The sequence below is a fragment of the Adiantum capillus-veneris genome, chromosome 3 (genome assembly GCF_014529385.1).
Source record: "Adiantum capillus-veneris isolate H3 chromosome 3, ASM1452938v2, whole genome shotgun sequence".
NCBI lineage: Eukaryota > Viridiplantae > Streptophyta > Polypodiopsida > Polypodiales > Pteridaceae > Adiantum > Adiantum capillus-veneris.
In genome coordinates, this window is record NC_140933.1 from 20940065 (window position 1) to 20957553 (window position 17489).

The 17489-nt window shown below is 42.4% G+C and overlaps 1 protein-coding gene across 1 annotated transcript; it reads right to left on the reverse strand.

Moving 5' to 3' along the window:
* Positions 1-273: 273 nt before the first annotated feature.
* Positions 274-1391, reverse strand: LOC147460586 (transcription initiation factor IIB-2-like). Its single transcript, XM_086503460.1, has 2 exons — positions 772-1391; positions 274-616 (listed from the first exon to the last, which is right to left on the reverse strand). Exons 1-2 carry the CDS (start codon positions 1389-1391, stop codon positions 274-276), a joined length of 963 nt encoding a protein of 320 aa, XP_086359586.1.
* Between the last annotated feature and the right edge of the window lie 16098 nt (positions 1392-17489).

Sequence of the window (17489 nt, forward strand, 5' to 3'; positions counted from 1 at the left end):
AGGAAAAGGGCAGATGCAGGTGGGGATGAAGGTGTGTGTGTGTGTGTGTGTGTGAGTAGGAGGTGTACATGTAGACATTGAATAGAGCCGTTATCAAAAACCTTGAAGCAAATCTGAATTAAAATAAACGCTCCCAGCTTTCCCAAAAATTGATCTAAGACTGACTCCAGCGTTCCCAAAAATTGATCTAAGACTGACTCCAAAACATGGTATGACCTCAAAAATCTCGGGATAACCCAACCTTGAAACTTGAAGGGACACGGGAAGCTTGAACTAACTAGAGGGGGGAGGGCCGCTGGGGTATTGCTTGGGGTCCGGAAGAAGGGACCGCAGGTCAAGGCCAGCCTGCAGGACACATGCAGGTAGCACCTTACCAAGCTCTGGAAACAGCTCTTTGTAGGCTTTCCACATTACCGACTGGGTCACACTGCAGGCACCCAAGATGCGCTCCAGCAGCGTCCCGCTGACAGGTTCGTAGAGGCGTGCCATCACATACATGCTCGCCGCCTGCAGCGCCTTGGGGCTGCGGCGCAACGCCAGCCTCATCTCGATTGCGCTGGCTATCTCCAGCGTAGCCTGCGTTCCCCTGAAGCTCATCCCCGCCCTTTTGCATGCGCTACACAGCCAAGTAGTAGATCATTATAAATTGGCAGAATCGGCATATAAGAGCACAGCTGTACATGATCGACAAGTGATATCTCTCTCTCTCTCTCTCTCTCTCTCTCTCTCACACACACACACACACTCACACACACACACACAAACACAGACCCACGCAGGTTATTCTCGGTTTCAGGACGGCATGCGGCTGCATTGATAGTAGTGATGTTGTGCTCCGGAGCATTTCGAACTGCACCGCCGCGGACGTCTGCTTGCATTGCAGCTTGCACTTTCTGCTGCAGTTTTATTTTATAGTGCAGAATTGTACTCCAGAGGCCCTCCCCGTGCTCACTTACCGATGCAACCTTGCGATGGTGGACGCCGGGAAGGTCGTTGGCAGCTTGGACAATGCAGGCGCCAGCGAAAGCCTCGCGCTGCCTTTGATCCCGCCAACGAATTGACAACGCCTTCTCGTGGTCGAGGAAAAGCTGCGTGGCCAGCTGCACCAAGACGGTCGACGTGGGCAGATCGACGAGGCGGTCCGTGAGGGCAGTTATGGCGGTCATGGCGTGTCGCCGGGCGCGGGACTCCTTCACGTCGACCGCCCTCCTTGTAAGCTGCTGGGTACGATGCAGGGAGGCGGCGCCCCTAGTGCCGTCTTGCTGTATGTGGGTTTCTAATAGACGCGAGGGGGCCAGAGGGTCCTGATCTTCCCCGCCCACGCGCACCCGGTCGTTGTTTCGCGGGTCTTCGCCCACGAAGGTACGCCACTCTGGCCGCTCATCCACCATGTGCGACTCCAGGACGAGCGCACACGCCTTGCAGATCCTGTCCCCTGATGTCCAGTCCTCATGAATTAGCGTTTCCACCCTGCACTCACGACACCAATCGGCAGCCATTTTGGTGAACAAGTACGCAGAAGGGGGGCTGTTGTCTATATTATGAGAACCACACATGGCCACCCGACGCTCGACAACATAATTTAAGGACACACTTGAGTGAGGAGGAGGGCCTCTGACTAACTGACACACAAAATTAAGTTTTTTTTGGTGGGGGAGGGAGGGATCGGCCCCTTGGAGGCGCGCTAAACCCTAACAATGCAAAAATTGCCACAGGTTTCTCAATGTTATCTAAATTTACTATGTAATGCGTGTAATCCACTTAGAATCTGTCATGGTTGGGAACTTGCATTTATTGTAGCCACATTCTCCTTTGGTATCAATCCCAACGCTAGCTCTAAATATCAACATACCAACTCTCCATTTTATCAAAAGCGGTAACTACTGTCGTCTTCACCTGAAGCATGACACTACGGTCACAGTTATACCCTTTCTACTCAAGGGAATAACCAATAAGAACACAATTTTCAACAGTCTTGATCCAACTTAGTTTATATATAGTTCACCAAGCACGTGCACAATCGTCCACTTAGCATATCATTTTGTTGTGGGGTATATCTACACATTATGAGAATCTGATAACATTTACCGTGGTCGTTTACCACGATTTGTAAAGAAAGAGTCCACAATGTGCTGGCCAAATAAGAGAGAGGGGGACGAGAGGACTTTTCTTCAGCTTCAAACATTACCGCGGACATTACGCATATATTACCACAGTTATTCTCGTAAGTATTATCGTTGTTATTACCAATACTACCTTAAGTGCTGAATCATTCAAGTTTGGGTATTTTTCTTTGTTTTGCTTGTGTTTTTTAAAAAATATGATAACAAATTTGAAACAATTGGTAAAATGATATTAAAACATGAAATGATGGCCATTTGAATAGATTAGGTTGCGCAAGGCATGTGAACCCTCTGTCACAAATGTTGGGCCGCAAGAAAAACACGAATCGGGTATGAAATAGAAGAGGCTCGCACTCTTCCCCCGAATAGCGTGCATGCATTTCACTAAGTGACTACATCGATGTATTTGTTGCATATTCTAAAAGGCTTTACATAGTAGTAGTGACGAGCGCTATTGATATGAAGAGATGTTGAGGAAGGAGCACAATAAAGGAGCACTTCTTCAAAGCAGTTTTCAATAGTAGAAGCACTCTCACACTGCGTACATCACAAAACGCTACTTGTACCCATAAATGCTTAGAACAACAACATAAGAAAATGTGTTGTAATGGAATTTGCCTATTCAATTTGAGAATAGCGGAATTTAATGAGAGTACTTTCAAGAAATGATTTTGTGAGCATAGCGGGTAGACATAATTGAAGATAGCAACATAATCATAGCAATTAGTTAACTTGGCATAGACAATACTTTTGCAAGAGAGAGAGTTTAGAGAACATGACAACAGTTGAGGACCGGATTTATGTGGAGCCGGTCCCCCTCCAATAGGCATTTGTATTATGATTTCTCCCATAAAGAGAGACTTGTTACAATACAGTCTTTGTGTTCCTTGTGACCTAGGTGATGCCATGAAGATGGAAGGCTTCATGCATCACAAACATAACATAAACTTGAAGAAAGCTTTAACTATCCCAAGCCTCAGTCCCAAGACCTCAAACACCTTGGAAGGTGGAGAGAGCTAGCAGGGAATGAGGGTAGGGAAGAGGAAGAAGAAACATTTCGTAGGAGAAAGAATTAGTTCCTCACTTATCATACTCTTGTTGCTAGCATACATAATAGCATAGTAATGAAGAAGAAGAAGATGGCAAGCTTAAGCATTGAAGCATGGCTCTTGGTTGGATTTGCACTCCATAGCCAAGAGTGTTGGTGTAGGCTCTCAACCTCTACCTGCTTGGAGAAGGAGAGGGAGCTCTTGCACTTTGCATAGTACACAATGAGAGTGCTTGTGAGTGTGTGTGGGTGAGTATACCCCCTAAGCACCCCCCTAGCTTGCTTGGGTAGACCCCCCCTTGTAGCTCATGCTTGAAGCTCATTGGACCCCTCCAGGCCTAGCCAATCACAAGCAGAGCCTATTACAAGCAACAGGGATAGCCTTGGGACAAGTGTCCCCCTTTCCCCTTTGAGAGAGAGGACTTGATAAATGCAAAAACAATTAGATAATTCAAGTAATTTATCATTGGACCCCTTTGAAGCCTAGCCAATAGGCTTCAAGCAACACATGAAGGTAACATGGGTAGGGACCTGACATGTGTCCTTGCTGCCTCTTCAAGCTGGGGCTTCCCTTGTGAGTGTGAGTGTGTGTTCTCTCTCTAATCCCTAGGAAAAGGGCTCGCCCCCCCTCTTGTAGAAATGCTTTTGACTTTAGGAGCTCAAGCACCTTAGTCATCAAGCATGACAAAGCACTTGGACTAGGGGGTATTCCCACAAGCATCTCAGGCAAGCATGTCAAGGCACCTCAAGCACCTTAATCAAGCGGCAAGTCAAGCACCTCAAGCATGGAGTAAGTCAAGCACCTTAATCAAGCACCTCAAGCAGGACAAACACCTCAAGCACCTCAAGTAGGACAAACACCTCGAGCTTGGGCCGGGTTCCCACCTCAAGCTCAGCCCTAGCTTACCTAAGGTCAAAGGACTTTTACACACATTATTGGAGGTCTTCAATGAAGCGAACCCTAAGGTCTTATGCTCCATTGGTTAGCCTTGCTCTTGATAGACCATCTCCCATTTGGGCCCCTTTACTATTGGCCCCGTGTTGAGATAGATCTATAAGCACATATCTATATCTTAACACTTGTTCCCGTTTATTCTCCCACATTAAGTGATCAATTTAATATGAGAAAATCATTTGGGTTGGTTAGATATTAGATTTTATGACATTAACTCTCTCTTGAAATCATAGTCGTCCTCGACTATGAGGTAGAAGAGATAAAGGCTTAGTCATTAGTCAATCGTACTTAGCGGGTAGAGGATCCCTTTTTTACCCTACGACATCTTTCCAAGATGGATCACTAATCCATTTGGTGCTTGGGAGACATAGTTGCCGCGAGCATGTCTGCTCTTTAGTCCATTTCATTCTCCCAAAGTAGAGTGACAAATTCTACTTGGTGTTTGAGAGACGTCGTCATCACAAACATGATTCTAAGCATGCATACTAGTTAAATTTGTGCACAATTAAAAAGAGGATTAGTCTTATAAGACAAAAACATGAGTCATTAAAGGAGAGTTGTACATTTGCTTACTCTAATGTAGCATTGTAAGCATTGACAAGGTTCATACTATCCTTAAGTTGTACTCCTTGCATCCATTTAGAACCTTCAAAAGGATAAATTTTGAACTTAATAAGATACCGTCGGATTATCTTACCATGTCGTAGTACCTTGTCTTCATGTCGAAGGACAGCTTCGGGTTGTAGCACCTCTTCTTGGTCTTCAACTTCGGGAGGGTCTTCAATAATTGGTTTAGTTGGTGGCTCTCCTTTGTAGGGCTTAAGTAGGCTTACATGAAAGTATCGTAAGATTGGCTATCTCACTTTGGCCATCCGTTTGTGGGTGATAGGCCGAAGAGAAATTCAATCTTGTTCCTAGATTTTCAAAGAGACCTTTCCAGAAACTACTGGTCATTCTAGGATCTCTATCTGACACGATGGATGTGGGTAATCCATGGTGCTTGAAAATCTGAGATATGAAGAGAGTTGCCATTTGATGTGCCTTAATAGTCTTTTTGATAGGAATAAAATGTGCTTGCTTGCTAAACCTGTCGACTATTGTCCATATTCCTGTATTCCCATGGATAGACTTGGGTAATCCAAATATGAAATCCATGGATATACTCTCCCATGGTGAATTTGGAAAAGGCAATGGCTGGAGTAATCCAGGTTGCTTCCCTCTATCATACTTGGTCTTTTGGCATACTACACATTTTGAAACATACTCTTGTATGTCCACTTTCATGGTAGGCCAATAGAAATACGTCTCTACTCCTCGGAGAGTAGGTTGAATACCTCTATGCCCTGCATATGGAGGAGCATGGGATTCATACATAACCTTCTCACGAAGGGAATGGGTAACACATAGCCTATTGCCGTGGAGAAGATAACCATCCTGCAAGGTGAATGGTTCCTCTTTCTTCCCCAAAGCAAGGGCTAACATTAAGTCTCTAAAGTCAGGGTCAGTAGCATACTCATCTATCATAGAGGATAGATCATTGTGAGTAGCTATAGACACCGCATTAACTTTTGGTCTTCGTGAAAGTGCATCGGCAACTTGATTGTGCTTACCAGCTATGTGAGCAATATGGAAATTAAATTGCGAAAGAAAACTTGCCCACCTCATTTGTTTGTCGGAAAGTTTAGTTTGCGTCATGAAATACTTGATACTTTGGTGGTCGGTTCGTAGGATAAATGGAGTCTCCAATAGGTAGTGCTTCCATGTATCTAGGGCATGTAGAACAACTAAAAGCTCTTTCTCATAAATGCCCAAGACTCGTTCATCACTATTGAGCCTTCGGCTCTCATATGCTATGGCATGCCCTTCTTGAAGCAAAACCGCTCCAAGGCAATCACCACACGCATCACATTGGACCTCAAATGGTTTTGAGAGATCCGGAAGCACGAGGACTGGTTGGGAAGTAAGCTTCTTTTTGAGTTTTTCAAAAGCATTTTGCTCCTTAGCAGTCCATACAAACTTAACGTTCTTCTTTGTTAAGTCGTGTAGTGGTCCTGCTACTTGAGAGAATTTTGCTATGAAGCGTCTATAGTATGCACACATACCAATAAAGCTTCTTAGCTCATGTAGATTCCTTGGGTTAGGCCATGATTTTATTACCTCTAACTTTGATGGATCCATACGAATACCATCGTGAGAGATAATATGACCTAGATATTGAATCTCTTGAAGGAAGAATTCAATTTTCTTTTGGTTGAGAAAAAGTTTGTTTTCCCTCAAGGCTTGAAAAATCACTTGGAGATGTTGCTTATGTTCCTCCAAAGATTTGGAGTAGATGATGATATCACCAAAGAAAACTCCGGTGAATTTACGATATGGTCTAAAAATTTTCTCCATGAGACGATTGAAAGTAGCTGGTGCATTAGTCAAGCCAAAAGGCATGACTAGATATTCATAAAGACCAAATGTTGTGCGAAACGCGGTCTTTAGGATACCTTCATCCACTATCCTTATTTGATGATAGCCACTCTTAAGGTCAATCCTACTGAAGTAGGTAGAGCCTTGTAGCTTATCAAACAGATCTTCTACCCGAGGCACGGGAAATCTTTTTTTGATAGTGATATGGTTTAGTGCTCGATAGTCCACACACATACGGTATGTACCATCTTTCCTTTGCACTAAAAGGACTGCAGAACAAAAGGGAGAGGAACTAAGCCTCACCATCTCTTTGTCTACCAATTCCTGTACTTGCCTCATAATCTCCTCTTGTTGAGCTTGTGAGACTCAATAAGGAGGTTTGTTAGGCAGTGAGCTTCCTGGAAGGAGCTCAATACGATGGTCATCATCCCCTCGTTTTGGAGGTAGGTCCATAGGGATATCATCGATGAACGCATCTTGGAATCCTTTTAGAAAAGTAGACAAGTCTAACTCTTCTTGATTCCTATCATTTTCATTTGATGAAACATTATTAGCTTTTAGAGACTCTTTGACATAAATCATGTACGCAGAAACGGAGCTCTTCATTGATTTATCAAAAGAAAGAGGATTTACAAGTGGAATAGTGCGACCACGCTCACTAGCATCTATATACATGTTCTTTCCCCTATAGGTGAAGTAAATTCTCCTTTCAGGGAACTTCATGTTGGCAGCCATGCGATCAAACCATGGTGCCCCTAGGATAACATCCTGATGTTGGAGAGGAGAGATGAAGAAGTCTTCTTTGTCGACATAGCTTTGGACATGAAGCCTCAACTTCCCAATCAAGGGAGTAACGGAGGCTTGTTGTCCCTTGAAAGCTGCATCAGCTGTTACTATATCTCCCATCTCAAAAGCTTGAATGCCCAACTTGGTGGCCAACTCTATTGATATGAAGTTGAGAGTAGAGCCAGGGTCAAACAAGATGAAGGCATCATGCTCTCTTACCTTTCCCCAAGCATAGGAGAGTGATGATCCTTTGCAATGAGCATCCTCTTTTGGAGCTTCGATGGTGGAAGCTCTAGGAGTCTCATTGCGAGTATTCTTCTTGGGGCAAGAACGATAGCCATGTCCTTGCTCCCCACACTTGAAACATTTATGGTCCTTGCGAAAAGCTTCAAGCTCTTAAGGAGAGAGTTTTTTTTTACCTTTGTAAACTCCCTTCTCCTTGGACCGATTGTTGTTGTTGTTATTGTTGTTGTTGGAAGTGCCTTGGGAATTATTTTGTGCATTGGATTTCCCCTTTGCATCATTTTTATCTTTGTTTCCCATGGGCTTGACATTACGTCTAGCCCCTTGATGGAAATTGATGCGTGAAGCAACCATGGTGTGATGGATTACTTCGGTAATAGTACCAGGCCGTTGAGAGTTGATGTATTCGGCCATCTCTTCAGGTAATCCTGCACAGAATTACTGTCTTTGCTCGGCAAAGTCTATCTTTTGAAAGACAGTAACTTTGAGATGTAAATCCCAAAACTTGTCTACATACTTGTTGATAGACTCATGAGAGAGAAGCTTCAAGCCGCGCCATTCAGTAAGAACTTTATCTTTAGTATCGCTTGGAAGAAATTGCTTCATGATGGAAACTCGTAGAGTTTTCCATGTCTTTGGGGCTTCTCCATTGCCACGAAGGCTAGCCCACCATTGACGAGCAGATTTTTGGAAGTGCATAGCTACATGGCGTAGCTTGGAGGACTCTGTGAAGCCCTCGTCCCCAAAGGCCGCATCAAATTGTTGGATGAAGGCCAACACTTTGTCGGTAGCACCAAAGGTGCCATCGTAGGTCAGAAAAGAGATACTCTTTCCTCCCTCCTTGAACTTCTTTAGCTTTTGTGACCTTCGTGTTGAGATGTAGAGAGAAAGAGAGAGAGACGAGACAAGAGACACACCATATACGCTCCCAAAGAAAGACTGATTCATATTGAGGACAAGATACAAATATATAGGTGAGACCAAGTTCAGTAGAGTGAGCCATATATAGCTCCAACACCCCCACTCAAACGAAGGTCTCTAGCTTTGGATGAAAAAACCCTTGGGGAGTTCAAGGGAAAAACCCAAGCCCCTATACAATGTGAAATATGAACCAGTGGTGATGATGTGAAAGTGAATTGGGCATCTATGTACAAATATTCAAGTGAATTAGATATCACAAGGTGCAAATGTGGAGTGTGCATAGTGCATGGTACCTAAAAGATTACAATGTCATATGTACAAAGCTATTACAATAGAAAAGAAGCTAATCTAGAAAGAGTGAGGCTGAAGCAACTCCAAGCTCCGAGCGCAAGAGGATGAAACGTGACTCATTGAGGCCTTTGGTCAAAATGTCTGCAATCATCTGGTCACTTGGACAGTGTTCAACCATAATGGTTCCCTTGTGTACTTCATACCTGACATAATGATAATGGACAGCAATGTGCTTTGACTTATTATGTTGAACATAGTCTTTTGCAAGACTAATAGCACTTTGGTTGTCACACCGCAAGGGTGTGCTAGAAAGAGGAGAGTGACCAATATCAACCAGCATTTGTCGAAGCCAAATCAACTCACGAGCTGCAAGTGATGCCGCAACATATTCTGACTCAGTCGTAGAAACTGCAACACAACGTTGTTTCTTGCTGGTCCAAGAAACAAGACAACCATTTATAAAGAAGCAATTTCCACTAGTAGATCGCATAGATAAATGTGAGCTTGCCCAGTCTGCATCTGTGTAACCCAAAAGAGAAAGAGATTGCATAGAATCCGATGTGAGTTGTCGTCGATAGACTAAACCAAAATCTGTAGTGCCTTTCAAGTATTTCAATACACGCTTTGCAGCAGACCAATGCTTAAGAGAAGGACATGCAAGATGTTGTCCAAGATAGTTAGCAGCAAACAGAATATCAGGACGAGTGTTCATGCCAACAAACTGAAGACATCCAATCAAGTTAGCATAAGGTTGATTTGTGACAAGTTGACCGCCATTGTCAGAAGTATTCTTCGTAGAGCTCACAAGACAAGGTGTGTTGGCTGAATGTGCAGATTCCATACCAAATTTTTGAATAGTATCTGCAATAAAATTTGACTGTCGAAGGAATAAAATACCTTTTGTACGGTTCCGTTGGATTTGAATGCCAAGACAAGAGTGAATCTCTCCAAGATCCACCATATCGAATGCAGAAGACAGTAATTTTTTCACTTGCTGAAGAAATCCCAAATCATTGGAAACAAGGATGGTATCATCCACATAAAGAGCAAGAATCACAAAACTGCTACCTTGGCGTTTTATGTATAAGTTGGGGTCTGACGAGCAAGAGATGAATCCTTTAGAGGTGAGAAAAAGATCAAATTTTGTATACCAGGCTCGCGAAGCTTGTTTGAGACCATATAGTGCCTTATGGAGTTGAGCAACAAGGTCTTCTTTACCTGGAATAACAAACCCTTCTGGTTGTTCCATATAAATTTCCTCTTCCAAGTCACCATTAAGAAAAGAAGTTCGCACATCCATTTGATGAGCTTCTAAATCAAATTGAACAGCAAATGCCAATAAAACTCGAACACTTGTAATGCGAACAACTGGTGAAAAAGTCTCTTGATAATCAACACCAGCTACTTGGGAGTAACCTTTTGCAACTAAATGCGCCTTGAACTTGTCAAAAGATCCATCTGCTTTTACTTTTGTTTTATACACCCACTTACATTTAATAGCTGTACGACTAGGAGGTAATTCAGTTAGTATCCATGTACCTTTAGAGATAAGAGAATCGTACTCTGCTTCCATAGCTTCTTGCCATTGATCCTTTTGTGGTGAAGAGATAGCTTCATCATAAGTAACGGGATCTTCAGAAGTAGAAAAAGCATTATCAGCAATATCGTCATCATAAACATGACATGAGTCATGTTTAAAATCAATAGGCAGATCAACAAAAATATCAATATCATCATTGGCAACATTTGGAATGGATGGTTGTGAGGAGGAAAGTTGCTCTATAGGAAGTGTTTCATCTTCTGAAAGAAATGGAAAAGCCTGAAGCAATGATTTAGTATCATCAGAATCATCCATGGACCATGAGCCTCCCATAAGCTGTTCGTTAAAAGTAGCATCACGATTCACAGTTACTTTCTTGGAGGAAGGGTCATAGAATTTGTAGCCTTTGGAAGAGTCAGAATATCCAATAAAAATAACTTTAAGACCAGGAGCATCAAGCTTTGTTCGTGTTTCTTTGGGAACATGAATATAAGCAATACATCCAAAGGTTCGAAAATGAGATACAGAAGGAATGTCACCTAATTGATGGGTATCTTACCAGAGGGTGCAGTAGTAGGAAGATGATTCTGAATAAATGTTGCTGTCAAAGTAGCTTCAGCCCAGAAAACACGAGATAAGCCAGAATGAATCAGCATACATCTTACAGCATTGAGAATAGTGCGATTCTTTCGTTCAGCAACACCATTCTGTTGAGGCGAATATGGAATAGTGTGTTCATGATGAATTCCTGTGTCAGCACAGTAACTCACAAACTCTCGAGAAACATATTCGCCTTCATTGTCACTACGAAGCTTCTTAAGGTGACGACCAGTTGAAGTTCCGCAGCCTTGTGGAATTGTTTGAAAACAGATAAGGCTTCAGATTTTTGTCTAAGCAGAAATACAGTCGTATACCTTGAGAAATCATCAATGAAAGTAATGAAGTAGCGATATTGTGATCTCGAAGAAGGTAGAGGTCCACATATATCAGTATGAACAAGATCCAAGATGTCATGAGAATGAGTTGTATTTGAAAGAGGAAAGGGTTTACGATTGTGTTTCCCAAGAGCACAAAATTCACAAATTCCCATATGGGGATGGGCTTTAAGATCCATGCCATGAACAAGATCACGACGTTGAAGATCAAGGAGTTTTGAGAAATCAGCATGAACAAAACGGTGATGCCATACTTTGCAATCATGATCACCTGGAGCAGTGACAATATTTGCTACAGCATCTTTGAGAGAGAGTTCAAATAAATTACCGTTTCGAGGAGCAGTGGCTATAGTCTGTCCATCTTTCTCAATTCGGCATTTGGTATAATCAAATCCAACAAACAGACCAAGATCAACAAGTCTAGCAACTGAAAGAAGATTACGTTGAAGATCTGGTACATGTAATACTCCTCGCAAAATTCGAGTGGAAGAAGATAAGGTACCAAGATATAAGTCTCCAATACCCTTTACTTGACAAGTAGTATCATCAGCAAGATAAACAACACGTTGAACTGGCAGTGGATGATAGTTATGGAGCCACTTAGATTGATATGTCATATTTCCTGTAGCACTAGAATCGACAATAAAAAGTGATCCATCACGTACATGAAGTATTCTGTCTGGAGCAACTAAACATAGGACGCAGCTTGTTTCTGGTACAATGTTGTTTCGATGTTCAATAGCATATGCTCTATTCCGATCTGTGTCGAATCGACGCTTATAGCACATATGAGTGGGATGATCAGATCGTCCACAATATTCACAAGAAGAAGAAGAAGAGTCTCTAGATAAACGTGGTTGTTTTGTGGTAATATTGTGTTCTTCATCATATTGACGTGCCCAACAATCATCGTCAGTATGGCCATTTCTGTTGCAGTAAGAACATTGCTTATTAGGAAATTTGAGACGAGAGAAAATATTACCGCGACGGCCACCTCTGCGGTTTCCTCGTTGAAATGGACGCCTTCGAGCATAAAAAGCACGTTCCATCTATTGTGACTCAGTCTCCTCTTGTGAAATCATAGCTGTATCGTGACCAGCATTCCGACGTTCTTGACGTTGAGAGTATTCAATTAAAGACATGCAAGCTTGGTCGAAATCAAGACCATCTTTATTAGAGAGAATAGTAACAATGTTATCATAAGAAGAGTCCTTCACCGTATCAAGGAGAAGTGTAATCAGTTGCTTTTGTGGAACAGGATCACCGGCAGCAGCAAGTTGATTAATAATAGATTTGAAAGACTCAATATGTCCCGTCATGGCAGTATCAACTTCATATTGTAACTTGTTAAGCAACCCTCTCAAATAAAGTATTTCTGTAGCAGATTTCTTCTGAAAGTTTGCAATAAGGTACTTCCATACGTCATGGGAAGTAGGCAGTTCATACATATCAAGCAAAAGTAAGAGCAGAAAGAATATACCGACGAGCTGCTTTATCACGTCGTTGCCAATCCGTATAGGCAACATTCCAATCTTCAAATATAGGTCCTTCAGTGATAAGCACGTTATCATTATCCGTATCAACAGGTTGAGGCGGACAAACACGATTTCCAAGAACAACATCGGAGAGTTCATCGCCTTCAAGAATTAACAACATCTTTGCTTTCCAGCCTGGAAATCCTTGACCTTGGAAAGGAGGAACAGAACGCTGGCCAGAAGGAAAGCCGTTGACGAGAATATTCATAGCCATATCTTGTTGCGAGAAGACGTATAAGATAAGATCGCAGAATCTGCACACCATATATGGTGAAGGCCGCAATTGAGAATGAGAGAGATATGAGTACTGCGTTCTGTCAACGATAAACGTAAGAAGGATGCTCAAGGAACGTCCAAAGATGTGAGAGACGTCACCCAAAAAAGACAGGGTAAAGGAGACGTTAATAATAAACGAGTCCTCAAAATAGAGTGGCGTGAGACGCAAGATGACGGCCACAATACGAATAGCAAAAAGCTAATTCTTCTCGAAAAAGTTAACGCCAAAATAAGAAAAACGATCGCGGACGCCTCATGAAGAAGTAGGACGAAGAAAGCTGCGTCAAGCTCTATTGCAGTAAAAACAGCATAACTTTCTGCTGCGAACTCCGATTGACGCAAACCTAGAACTCAAATCGAAGAGCTCGAGGAGACGAACAAGCAAGAACAGCAAGAAAAATTGAGATGAAGTTCAGGGTGTCATTAACAAGAAAACGTAATCAACGATTAGATTGATTATAAATAAACGCCACATAAAACACTAATCATATTCTTCTTAACACAAAACAACCACAGTTAACAAGAATCAACGCTCAAAAATAAAATTTGTAACAATTTTGAATCTTACATGCGAATCGCATACACATACTGTTGTCACCATGAATTGAATTTGCGCGTGATCGTTACCGCTCTGATACCATGTTGAGATGTAGAGAGAAAGAGAGAGAGACGAGACAAGAGACACACCATATACGCTCCCAAAGAAAGACTGATTCATATTGAGGACAAGATACAAATATATAGGTGAGACCAAGTTCAGTAGAGTGAGCCATATATAGCTCCAACACTTCGCCATGCAGGAAATGATTTGCGATGTCCTCCCCTCTTGTATTCTCTAGGAGAATAGCCATAACTTTCATCGGAAGAGGAGGAAGGTGAAGAAGAAGGAGAAGAGGGTGACCTCTTCCTAGCCCTTTTCTTCCTTTGTTTCCTTTCTTGCCTTTCAGAGTGATGAGGAGAAGGACTATAGGTTGCTCTTTTCCTCTTGGGAGGAGTAGGCGATCGTCTAAACCGCCGTCTTCGTGGAGCCACATCTTCAGAAGAACTTAGACTGTCATTGCTTTCTTTCTCTTTGGATTCCTCCTCTCGAATGGGAGAGAGTCTTCTTTTGGGGGTCTCTTCAAGAGGCCTCCTAAGCTCTCTCTCCTCTGGGAGAGAAAGGGAAATTCCATAAGCACGAAGTTGTTGAGTAACTTCGGCTTGCAAAACAGGGTTGCCCATAGCTTGTTGCAACCTAGTGACGAGATAATTCACAAACATGGGAGCATCATCATTAGCACCTTCATGTGCAAAATCAAAGCTATCAATGTTCATTCTACTCTCTTGATTATTGTCAGCCATGTTAACAAAATTTATGTTTATACTTAGTGTATGCTTTGGCAATACAAAACCTTAGTTGCCACTCCTCTTAGCCTTTGAAAATCGGCTCTTAAGTATCTACACCCATGGCTCAAAGTGGTTAATTATAAAGAGTAGAGGAGTAGTTCTAACATAGCAGAGTTGCCAAGGGCTAGCTCCTATAGGACTTCTTATGGCTCAATAATTGTAAAGCCGTAGGCAAGTCTAAAAAGACTCCATTATTAAGTCCAAAGCTCCCGAGGAGTGCACCATCCCCCACATAGTGGGCTTAACAAAACCGATATTAGATCCCAATTCCACTTACTCTATAATAATTAACAACATCAACCATTTATAGGCTACTTAAGGACCTCTCTTCTTAAGCAAGAAAAGAGAAACCAAATTCTCTGATACCAATGTAATGGAATTTGCCTATTCAATTTGAGAATAGCGGAATTTAATGAGAGTACTTTCAAGAAATGATTTTGTGAGCATAGCGGGTAGACATAATTGAAGATAGAAACATAATTATAGCAATTACTTAACTTGGCATAGACAATAATTTTGCAAGAGAGAGAGTTTAGAGAACATGACAACAGTTGAGGACCGGATTTATGTGGAGCCGGTCCCCCCTCCAATAGGCATTTGTATTATGATTTCTCCCATAAAGAGAGACTTGTTACAATACAGTCTTTGTGTTCCTTGTGACCTAGGTGATGCCATGAAGATGGAAGGCTTCATGAATCACAAACATAACATAAACTTGAAAAAAGCTTTAACTATCCCAAGCCTCAGTCCCAAGACCTCAAACACCTTCGAAGGTGGAGAGAGCTAGCAGGGAATGAGGGTAGGGAAGAGGAAGAAGAAACATTTCGTAGGAAAAAGAATTAGTTCCTCACTTATCATACTCTTGTTGCTAGCATACATAATAGCATAGTAATGAAGAAGAACAAGATGGCAAGCTTAAGCATTGAAGCATGGCTCTTGGTTGGATTTGCACTCCATAGCCAAGAGTGTTGGTGTAGGCTCTCAACCTCTACTTGCTTGGAGAAGGAGAGGGAGCTCTTGCACTTTGCATAGTACACAATGAGAGTGCTTGTGAGTGTGTGTGAGTGAGTATACCCCCTAAGCACCCCCCTAGATTGCTTGGGTCCACCCCCCCTTGTAGCTCATGCTTGAAGCTCATTGGACCCCTCCAGGCCTAGCCAATCACAAGCAGAGCCTATTACAAGCAACAGGGATAGCCTTGGGACAAGTGTCCCCCTTTCCCCTTTGAGAGAGAGGACTTGATAAATGCAAAAACAATTAGATAATTCAAGTAATTTATCATTGGACCCCTTTGAAGCCTAGCCAATAGGCTTCAAGCAACACATGAAGGTAACATGGGTAGGGACCTAACATGTGTCCTTGCTGCCTCTTCAAGCTGGGGCTTCCCTTGTGAGTGTGAGTGTGTGTTCTCTCTCTAATCCCTAGGAAAAGGGCTCGCCCCCCCTCTTGTAGGGATGGTTTTGACTTTAGGAGCTCAAGCACCTTAGTCATCAAGCATGACAAAGCACTTGGACTAGGGGGTATTCCCACAAGCATCTCAGGCAAGCATGTCAAGGCACCTCAAGCACCTTAATCAAGCGGCAAGTCAAGCACCTCAAGCATGGAGTAAGTCAAGCACCTTAATCAAGCACCTCAAGCAGGACAAACACCTCGAGCTTGGGCCGGGTTCCCACCTCAAGCTCAGCCCTAGCTTACCTAAGGCCAAAGGACTTTTACACACACTATTGGAGGTCTTCAATGAAGCTAACCCTAAGGTCTTATGCTCCATTGGTTAGCCTTGCTCTTGATAGACCATCTCCCATTTGGGCCCCTTTACTATTGGCCCCGTGTTGAGATAGATCTATAAGCACATATCTATATCTTAACACTTGTTCCCGTTTATTCTCCCACATTAAGTGATCAATTTAATATGAGAAAATCATTTGGGTTGGTTAGATATTAGATTTTATGACATGTGTGAAGGTGTATGTTAGAAAGGGAGAGAGGTTATAACCGCCATTATTGCCTTTATCATTATCGTACAATGATTTAGAGCCAAAACATGCAGATCTCAGTACTTTGACCTATTGTTTCTAAAAACTAATTCCAAAGAATCCATTGTTGTTTTTTCATGAAAAGTTGTACCGAAAAGATTGATTGATATTTTATCATTAAATTAATCACACAGACTTGATTAACATAGACTATCATGCTTGATAGAATTAGCGACTGGGAGAGGGAGAGAGAGTGAGAGAAAGTGATGAATGGGTGACACAATAAATTTTTTTGTAGAATAAAATACATAAAATTATTATAAATCACCTTCCAAAGATCTGTACAAGTAGCTTGATCTAAATCTAAACCCATGGCACCTAAATCAATAAAGAAACAAATTGAATTCTCAATTGTGGATGTGCAGGCTTCATCATTTTCAAACTCGTCATCTTCCATTGTCATCATGGCAATCATCCTTGGCAGCGCTAGACTTGAATCATCATTTTCAAACTGGTCATCTTCCATTCTCAAAAGGGAGGGGGGGATCGGCCCCTAATTAGAGGCACACTAAACCCGAGCAATGAAAAAATTAATGCAAAAAGGAATTAGAATAAAGCATAAATTTGGCCCCCCATCGACTTGTTTTGTGTTAGACAAGGGGAACTAGAACCTAGGAGTCCACCACCCAACCACCCACTATATAGCATAGCCCCTAGCCCTTTGCCCTAGTTGGACTCCCTTTCAACAGTGCCTAGCCCGGCCCTGCCCTTGTCCAGTCGGCCTTGCCGGTGTCCTGACATTACTCCCCCCTTAAGAAGAAATTTCGTCCTCGAAAACAAAAGTCGGGAACTTCTTCTTAAGAACACTAATGTTTTCCCAAGTGGCACCTTCCTCCAGTCGGTCTTTCCACTTGATTAAGGCTTGTTGACGCACATGATGACGTGTACGCAATTCATGATAATCAAGAACACGTTCAGGTTCATGCGGTAAGGTAGGAGATTCAATGAAATCTACAAATATATGTTGGTCAATGACATTGTTGTCCCCATGTAACGGCTTAC

What these genes read in the sequence shown, in the direction of transcription:
- LOC147460586 (XM_086503460.1), bottom strand. Translation starts at nt 1,391, where the DNA reads ATGGTGGATGAGCGGCCAGAGTGGCGTACCTTCGTGGGCGAAGACCCG. An exon ending in ACCGAGAATAACCTGCGTGG is followed by an intron (nt 617 to 771) that starts GTCTGTGTTTGT and finishes TTGGCTGTGTAG; the next exon opens with CGCATGCAAAAGGGCGGGGA.